The 10,459-nt window shown below is 41.6% G+C and overlaps 1 protein-coding gene across 1 annotated transcript; it reads right to left on the reverse strand.

Annotated features, from left to right (window-relative positions):
* Positions 1-4,503: 4,503 nt before the first annotated feature.
* Positions 4,504-9,506, reverse strand: tmem276b (transmembrane protein 276b; the record flags this gene model as incomplete). The annotated part of the gene is made up of 5 exons (XM_084154543.1): positions 4,504-4,751; positions 5,175-5,312; positions 5,794-5,907; positions 9,104-9,217; positions 9,281-9,506. The coding sequence occupies 5 exons, from the start codon at positions 9,504-9,506 to the stop codon at positions 4,504-4,506; spliced, it is 840 nt and encodes a 279-aa protein (XP_084010669.1).
* Between the last annotated feature and the right edge of the window lie 953 nt (positions 9,507-10,459).

Genomic DNA, 10,459 nt, shown 5'->3' on the forward strand with positions numbered 1-10,459 from the left:
ATAAGAGAAGCATGTTGCTGTCACTTTTGCATACAAGTTGTATATTGTGCTTACCCCTTCTCTCATTCTTTCTTACGTGGCCACTTTACAACTTTTTCAGCAATCTTGCTATGCTACCCAGGTTTTTCTCTATCAACCAAATTAGCAACAAAACCTTTATCATCATTCAAACAACGCAATTGCAATACATGTATTGTTTATTGTACCAATTATCCATGCATTCAATACCATTGGCCAGTTTGGAGATCTAAGGGACAAAACCTGTACTTACAGTGAGGGAAAAAAGTATTTGATCCCCTGCTGATTTTGTACGTTTACCCACTGACAAAGAAATTATCAGTCTATAATTTTTATGGTAGGTTTATTTGAACAGTGAGAGACAGAATAACAACAACAAAATCCAGAAAAACGCATGTCAAAAATGTTATAAATTGATTTGCATTTTAATGAGGGAAATAAGTATTTGACCCCTCTGCAAACCATGACTTACTACTTGGTGGCAAAACCCTTGTTGGCAATCACAGAGGTCAGACATTTCTTGTAGTTGGTCACCAGGTTTGCACACATCTCAGGAGGAATTCTGTCCCACTCCTCTTTGCAGATCTTCTCCAAGTCATTAAGGTTTCGAGGCTGACGTTTGGCAACTCGAACCTTCAGCTCCCTCCACAGATTTTCTATGGGATTAAGGTCTGGAGATTGGCTAGGCCACTCCAGGACCTTAATGTGCTTCTTCTTGAGCCACTCCTTTGTTGCCTTGGCCGTGTGTTTTGGGTCATTGTCATGCTGGAATACCCATCCACGACCCATTTTCAATGCCCTGGCTGAGGGAAGGAGGTTCTCACCCAAGATTTGATGGTACATGGCCCCGTCCATCGTCCCTTTGATGCGGTGAAGTTGTCCTGTCCCCTTAGAAGAAAAACACCCCCAAAGCATAATGTTTCCACCTCCATGTTTGACGGTGGGGATGGTGTTCTTGGGGTCATAGGCAGCATTCCTCCTCCTCCAAACACGGCGAGTTGAGTTGATGCCAAAGAGCTCAATTTTGGTCTCATCTGACCACAACACTTTCACCCAGTTCTCCTCTGAATCATTCAGATGTTCATTGGCAAACTTCAGACGGCCTGTATATGTGCTTTCTTGAGCAGGGGGACCTTGCGGGCGCTGCAGGATTTCAGTTCTTCACGGCGTAGTGTGTTACCAATTGTTTTCTTGGTGACTATGGTCCCAGCTGCCTTGAGATCATTGACAAGATCCTCCCGTGTAGTTCTGGGCTGATTCCTCACCGTTCTCATGATCATTGCAACTCCACGAGGTGAGATATTGCATGGAGCCCCAGGCAGAGGGAGATTGACAGTTATTTTGTGTTTCTTCCATTTGCGAATAATCGCACCAACTGTTGTCACCTTCTCACCAAGCTGCTTGGCGATGGTCTTGTAGCCCATTCCAGCCTTGTGTAGGTCTACAATCTTGTCCCTGACATCCTTGGAGAGCTCTTTGGTCTTGGCCATGGTGGAGAGTTTGGAATCTGATTGATTGATTGCTTCTGTGGACAGGTGTATTTTATACAGTTAACAAACTGAGATTAGGAGCACTCCCTTTAAGAGTGTGCTCCTAATCTCAGCTCGTTACGTGTATAAAAGACACCTGGGAGCCAGAAATCTTTCTGATTGAGAGGGGGTCAAATACTTATTTCCCTCATTAAAATGCAAATCAATTTATAACATTTTTGACATGCGTTTTTCTGGATTTTGTTGTTGTTATTCTGTCTCTCACTGTTCAAATAAACCTACCATTAAAATTATAGACTGATCATTTCTTTGTCAGTGGGCAAACGTACAAAATCAGCAGGGGATCAAATACTTTTTTCCCTCACTGTATGTGGTGATATAAACTGGAGGAGAAGACTGTGGATGAGCTCACCAATATACACAACTCTTTTACAAGTCTGAGGTGGTGCTACATGTAGTAACAATGTTTGGATGTTTCACTTTGTAGTCACTTTGAGGCAATGTTTTTATCTACAGTCAAATACTAATTCACTGGAAAGGTTATAGCTCATCACCTCACCACATAACACTGCTGAAAAAGTGTCACAATGAGTGTGCTTTTTTAAATGTAGGTAACAAAACAGTGTTCCTTGAGTACTCTGTACTCACAAAATACATAAATTCCATCTTACCTGTAATTACATCTTAATTCATGTGCAGTGCTAGCCTCCAAAGCCTGTCTGAACCTAGACCTGCCACAAACAAACTCACAACATGGCCTGAGTTTCATCCCAGATCCTTTATGTAATACACAAGTGTGCTTGTATCATTATTATACCTCTCAAGTCCTGTGAGAACTGTGCACTTACAGAGTACATTAATCCAATGTTACCCAAATGAGGGCCTTTTGACCTCTCCTTGTCTCTATGAATTGCAAAGGGGACTCAGAAAACTGCAAAGGGCCAGTAAGACTGCCTGTTGCCTGGGGCAAAAGTGGCACTGAAATTAAGAAATGGTGAGCTCCCTCAATTAATTCAGCCCACTTGCAGGATAGTGGTCGACTCAATAAGGATACTTCATGCTCAAGTGATACAGATGGTGCTTTTAACAGGACATCACGTTGTCTGCTTACAAGATACCACATATTTGGTCTTGTCTCCAAGAGACCTAAGCTGATTCCTAGTTTCCCCCCTACTGAGGAAGAATACAGAGAACAGCTATGGGCAAGAGCAGACACCCCTGCCCCAAACGAGAGGAGAGAAGGATTGGTAGACTGGAAAAAACAACATCCCAGTGGTGTTACTGATGTAAACATTAAGTATGACTTTTCACAGCCCTACTGCTATCTCAATGTAAATCTCAACATCACCCATTTTCACTTACAGAAGAATAGTAACAGAAATGTTGTGTTGAATAAGACATGGATTCAATTATAAACTTTAACAGAAGCTTTGGGAATCTATGCTGTGCAAAAACCTGCATTTTGCAGCAATTCACACAAACCAAATCACTCCATGCATTGCTACTTGCTACAATGTGTTGTGCTATGTGAAGGTTTTTGTGGCAGAATACATTAAATGCATGTCCAACACTGTTGTCTGCTGTTCAATTCCTGCCAAATCCTGTCACTTATAACTATAAATTACTGTCTGTCATTGTTTCTAAGTTTGAATGTGTTACCAGAAGGTTAAAACAATTTTCATTGAACCCAGTCCTTCAACATACAATACTAACTGTTACTTAAAGGTCCAAAGCAGCCGTTTATATTTCAATATCAAATCATTTCCAGGTAACAATTAAGTACCTTACTGTGATTGTTATCAGTTAAAATGGTCAGAAAGAAACAAAAATAGCTTCTTAGCAAAGAGCAATTTCTCAGGCAAGAATTTTGCTAAGACTGTCTGGGAGTGGTTTGAGTGGGGAGGGGAAAACTAATCAAACAGCTCTTACACTAAAATGGCATTATCATAATTTTCACAATTTCACAGTATTATTCCAACCTCATAGTGTGGAAATATATAACACAGACAAATCACATGTTTGACTGCACTGGGCCTTTAACTGCCTCTGCTACTCTCAAACAGTACTTACTGCACCTTGCAATCCCTCTTATTCTTCTAATCATGAAGCATACCATTTATTCCAGCAAACAACATCACTGAAGACCCAAATCGCCATTGTTACCTCGAAACAAACAGAAAAAAAAACATTCTTATTCAAGAGTTACTTTATACAAACAATGACCTGAATCTACGTAGAGATGCATTTGTACATACTGAATCATAGAAGCGCTGAAAGATATGCTCTTCAAAAGCGCAGTTCTGTATTTTATCTTGCTGTTCCACCACTGCCATTTCCATTTTGTGCTCTTGGTCCTCTGCCGCAAGGAGCAGGTTTTAGGCTTAAGCTGTAAAGTCCTTCCCAGGGATAATGCTTGATATCAGTCAGCGGATTCAAAACAATGGACAGTTTATGCCAGCATAATTTTTCGTTGCGAACAATAATAAACACAGTACAGACCACCCGACTAAAAGAGGAATGATGACAGGATGCTCTGCCACATTTTCTTGTTTGTAGGTTTGTTCCATTTAGAGATGTTTGTTGTTTCTTTCTAAGCTCTTGGAGTGTGTGCTTGTGTTGTTTGTGTTAAAAGAGAGCACCATTTTAAGACAATTCCTCTTGAAAATAAAACAGACAAACAGTCGCCTTTAGGCTGCCATAGAGTTAGTAGTCAAACGTTTAACAACAAAAAGGTCTTGCCATGTCCCAAAGTATTCTGGGGGCCATTACTCTGTGTGTCTTAGATGTACAGTAAATAGTTCAGTTTGGTGTGGTTTGTCTTTGCTCTGTTCTCCCATGTACAATTTCTCTGGTAAACTCTTGATTCAGATGGATGACAGGGGTGGTATGGACAGGGAAAGGGGATGAGGTGAGATGGTGGTTGGACAACAACGTTGGATGAGGTTGGATGGGTGTTGCTTCCTTGTGCGCTCTGTGGGCCAGTCACACGGTCCCATCACACGGTTCCGTTCTCCTGCCTGGGCTTGTGGACGGTTGTGCGGGAGGGGGTGCTTAGGGATGGGGCCAGGGTGCACAGGAATCCAGCCAGCAGAGTGAGGCCTAAGCCTCCCCAGGCACAGAACATGGACCAGCCGTAACCATGGCTAATATCCTCTGGGAGGCCATACATGTAGCGTGGGTAGCGGGACAGCTCAAAGTTGATGCCTGCCACACACGTACACAGGGAGATGATACAGCATGTTCCTGAGGGAGGACAAGGAGAGAAACGGAAACGTATGGGATTCACTGCTAAATCATTCACAGCAACTTTAATTAACATATTATGTCATTCCTATGTTGGTAGGCCTAGTGGGTCAGCCAGACAATAGATGGTAACATCTTTACACTCCAGAGATGTCATGAGTTTTACAGAGATGTAAAACAGAGATTTCATGTGTTTTACAGAGATGTAAAACAGAGATGTCATGAGTTTTACAGAGATGTAAAACAGAGATGTCATGAGTTTCTTGTACGCCTTATTATATAAACCTATATGTGTTCACACATATAGCTCTCTCACACCCAAGCGCATATACCCACAACTACTGTAGTCTACACAATGCATCAAACAAACACACACATGCACACACACAGACACACCAAACAGAGAGAGGAGCCAGCTCTTACCTCCCATGAGAAAGAGTAGTCCAGCTACATACTGCATGAGGTCATGCTGCTGACAGCAGCCCAGCACTCCGATAATCCAGCCAAACAGGATGATGGACACGGCCATGCCCACAAAGCCAGCCGTCATCCTGCGTAGATCTGCACCAACAGACACACACCTCCATCATTTAGTGGACAAAGAACACTGGAGATCAGAGCAGAAGGCCTAGTGGGATCTACAGCATGCACAGCACAGAAATGCAATGCCTGCACAATCATATTCACAGCATATGATATACCGAAATATTCCTGCCACAAATAGAGCCATACACCCTTACAAATCCCTGTCACTTCCTTCACAGAACCATGTCGTTTTCCTTATCTTTTTGAAGGATATCAGAACTAGAGAGGGCGACAGGGAGGGGTGAACAGCGATAACAAGAAGATGAAATTGAGAGGATTGGTTTTATTACTATTGCTCTCAATGGCCGCCACTTTAAATGTATTTGATCCTGAGATAACAGTTAGAGAGAAAGAGAACTAGAGAGATAGACAGAGAAAATGATTGAACCCAGGGAGAGTCCAGACATACTGTACAGCCAGTAAGACAGCCATTAGACAGAGACAGGCTCAGACTTACGGAGTGCATGCCACTCATCCTGACGGATGGTCTTGGTGATGTTGATGGGTAAATTCCGCGGAAGGATGGAGGAAGAGTAATGATACTTGACTGGGATGCACCGCTGAATCAATCCTGAAGAAAATATTTTATGATTAGGATAGAAACACAGTCTTGATAAGATCTTGATAAAACAGGCCGCTTTGCAGACAAAATACTCAACCACACTGAATATGGTGGCTCAGTTAAGCATGTAGACACTACGGTAGTTCTAAAACAGAACATTGTTATGAGTCCTTTGTGTCACTGTGAATGACGTCGTCATGCAATATCCTCAGTGTGCCTCTTAACGTGAGAGACAGCTAGCTGTGATTCAGAGCAGAAACAGCATCCGGCATCATTCATGTAGATCAGCCTCTAATTAGGCTCTCTCAGTGCGAGGTGGGTATCCAGACCAATTATACCAACAGGAAGAGTAGAGAGTTGCATTACTGTTTCATCATATCACTGTGATGAGATCGACACCCATGCTCAAATGACATATTATTATTGCAAATATCTTCACATATACCAGGATGTTGTGTTCTCTAATCATTGTAGTTCATTTACCAACAGTTACTTGTTAGATCGATAAATTGTTATCAGGGAGAAGGGAGATTTATGCTGGAATATGTTTGTGACGTGATTTTTTAAGTGTGGAATAAGACCCCTGCCATAAAGCCTAGTCAGTCACCATCGATGGAAATGGCTAAATGGTTCTGGCATAAACAAGAGGAAGAATCAAAAAGGAAAACATGAACAAGTGATAATGTTCAAAAAAGGGTTTGAAAAGGCCTTAGCATTGAGTTCACTCTGTTCAGAGTACAGAAATACATAATTCATTGTTCTCGTGTCAGGTGGGGAAGCACACGTCATCCAGATGAGCGGTGAGACATTTCTATCCCATGACTACTTCTGCAAAATCTAACATGGTGTGAGCCTCAAGACCAAGAGCAATGGATGGAGACCAATTTACTAAGCACTTGCTCAGTAGTAGATCTGGCTACCTACTCGCTTTTATTGTTTGATCAATTTTAGGTCAAAGGCAACAAAAACAAGTCATCAAATGTGAGAACCCAATGTTGAGGCAGGGATATCGCCAAAACGTTGGTATTGACCCACCAAATGTGATAGAGTTGTCAAAAGTCACACCTGAACTTCAGCTGCAAACATTCAGCTCCGGAAGCTAAGATACTGTATGCAGGCTAAAACATGGAGCCAACAGTTCACAACCTCATATGGCACTATAGCAGCCTGAGGGATGAAATAGACATTGCTGGATTGGGTTCCATGTCCCAGTTACTGAGGAGAATCTATAGTATTGGCCAAATTAATCACTTTTAATGTGCTCTGGTCTCACAGTCTGGTGGTAGCCAGATCTGTTTGTGCTTTAGCCAACTAATCTGTCGTTTGTTGTCATGCCATACATGTAGCATTGAATCACAGGGTTGAAGATTTAATCTTAAATCAGCCATAAATCCACGTATCACAGGGGGAATGGAAGATTGTTGTGTGAAACAGGGAATGGAAACTAAATGCAAGTTTCACCCAAAAAATTACATTGTTAAAACATTTCTAGGGTTGACGTGTTATGCTCGACCCGCTCAGTTTTCCACCACAAAACACCAGAAAAGGGGCAATAAAATGAGAACCTGTTTTTACACTATGATTTTACTATAGATGGGTTGGTTGTTTAACAAAACCGATGCATACGCAACTATGGGGCAAAACAGACAGGGTTGGCTTAGATTGTTGACAACATGTAAACTATATTTCCTCTCCAATGTTTATTGAAAACAAATACATTTGCACAATGAGCACTTACTTGTTGTCTCTCAATACATCGTTACAGTTGTTGGTTAGCTAGCTAGCACATTTTGGCCATATTAGCATAGACATGACATCAGTCAAAACACCTCAAAACAAGACATGGTATCAAGAACAAGATCAAGCTAGCTGAAACGAGCCACCTACAATTCCCCACATGGCAGCTTGTCATTGTTCTTAGCTGGCCATCCAGAATAACAAAATGAGGGACAAACGTAAATGAATCACTAATCACATTAAATAAATAATAATCTTCAGAAATGACTTTTTTAAAGCAACAAAATAATTAGGGCTTTACAATGATGCTGAAAACGTGGATACATTTTGGGGTTAAGGGGTTAAAATCTTCCTAGAAGTCACAGAGGGTGCACAGAGGGACACATCAAAATGCTGAATTGTATTCTTATAAAAAATCTGATGTATTGAATTCTCCATGTGGTCTATATTAAAGGGCACTTCATTTAATATAACAGGCTTTTAAAATTCAACATTGGTGCACAATTTCTAATTAAAATATTAAAGGGATGCAAAAGGAACTATTTTCGTGGAACAACCCAAGAACATTTATGTTTTCACTGTCCTCTTAGGCCTACTCTGGACAGTTTGAATCTGATTGAATACATTAGGAAAACATCCTGGTAAACAAACATGCTATAATTTCTGGAGAATTCTCCAAAATGTTCAGTATCCTGAATTTCCCTTGAATGAAGGTACTGTGTTTATGATAACATTGCTTTCGTTCTCTCATTATTCATCAGAATCTCAGAGTTGTCAGGCATGAACGCCTCATTGCATTGCACAGAAAACCCTGATCTTATGTATCGGACGAGGCCGTTCTGCGAGAGTTCCATGCACTGTGATTTTCTCTCCTGCAGCTCAAAATTCCCACGAACCAGGATGTTTATCAATAATTCAGTCTTTGCTCTTCTCTCGGTCTCCCCCGTGGCAGTCGACGCATCACCCATAACACATTATCTAGTATTTTAATGTAACAGATGCCAAATGCACTCAGCAAAATTGAAATGTCCAAATAGCACCTGAGACAAAACCTTTTCGCTTTTACAAGGGAAGACCCCCTTCCTCCGCCATAGTGTGCTACTGCAAGGCAAACGGGCTGGTCGCAAAGCCTAAATTAAATTCAGCACCATGGACAGAGCTGTACACAAAGCGTAAAAAATACGGAGGTGTCACGTCTTCGGCGTCACGGACACTACTGGCATTCCCATCTAGATTATTTACTGTAGGCTACTGTAGTTTACAATGATGAACAAAAGCCGCTCTTGTAAAATATTATTATGGCAACGGCCCTACAGTGACAGTTACGAGCATCAGTTAATCCCATGCCCAGTGTATCAATATGATCATGTTGAGCTTGGATCTGAGCAACATGCTTACACCCAGTGAGCAGCATCAGCACCACATAACACCAGGGCCTGATGTAGGCTATTAGCTGTAGCATCCTTACCTTTATATATGAGGTCCTCTGTCTCCAGGTCAAATCCATCTCGAAGACACTTTCTCCAGAGCCCAGATATGGTTGAATTGAACTGGCGATTGCAGTGGGACTCCATAGCTGATGCTGCGGCCAGAAAGTGCCGTTTTTCCCTAATAAGAGGCTGAGCTCCGGCACTTGGACCGTTACCTTTCCTTTCAATGCCCTTTGGGGGCATCTGGAGGGGGAGATTGCTATTTGAGATGTAGATGTACCCCGGGTCGTTTCTCTTGTTGGCGTAGTTTTTACACCTTTCTCGGTGTCTCCGCGCATCTGTCTCATACCAATAGTCGGTGCAGATTGCCATGGCTAGCAACCCCAACGCACATAACGCTAAGAACAGCCCACTGCTGGTTAAAATTTTCATGGCGGCCATCTTCCCCACTCGATGGAGAGCCCAGACAGTCGCGAGAAGAATCCTCGGCTGCCGTGATGGTACCCCGTGTCAAAAATCACGACGGCGCTCACAGCCTCATGGAGCTCTGGACAGCAAACATGATGGACGCCCCGGTTCTCTTGGGCTAGATGCTGTCTATTGTTGTAGTGCGTCCCGGCAGATGTGATGATTTTTCCACCATATGTTTTGGTACTGTAAAGAGGAGATGGGATGGATGGCGAGTGGGTAGTGATGCAATGCACTCTCTCTCCTCTCGGGTTTCAGTAGGATGGGAAGAAACTAAGCGCTGGCAATAGATCTCCAGCAGCTTGTTCAATAATAATAATAATAATAATAATAATAATAATAATAATAATAGGGGTAAACATGTATGATTAAATATTAATACATTGTGTTAATATACGAATTATATCATATGTATTATTAGTAGTATTATTGTTATTATTTGGGACATTGTGATCTACTACAACTGTAAGGACCTGACACAGTTGTTTTACTTTCATATGAAGTATATACAGTACCAGTCAAAAGTTTGGACACACCTACTCATTCAAGGGTTTTTCTTTACTTTTACTATTTTCTACATTGTAGAATAATAGTGAAGACATCAAAACTATGAAATAACACATATGGAGTCATGTAGTAACCAAAATCAAATCAAATCAAATCAAATTTTATTGGTCACATGCGCCGAATACAACAGGTGCAGACATTACAGTGAAATGCTTACTTACAGCCCTTAACCAACAGTGCATTTATTTTAAACAAAAAAAGTAAGAATAAAACAACAACAACAAAAAAAAGTGTTGAGAAAAAAAGAGCAGAAGTAAAATAAAGTGACAGTAGGGAGGCTATATATACAGGGGGGTACCGTTGCAGAGTCAATGTGCGGGGGCACCGGCTAGTTGAGGTAGTTGAGGTAATATGTACAT

The sequence above is a fragment of the Coregonus lavaretus genome, assembly GCF_964263955.1.
Source record: "Coregonus lavaretus genome assembly, chromosome: 37".
NCBI classification, from domain to species: Eukaryota; Metazoa; Chordata; class Actinopteri; order Salmoniformes; family Salmonidae; genus Coregonus; species Coregonus lavaretus.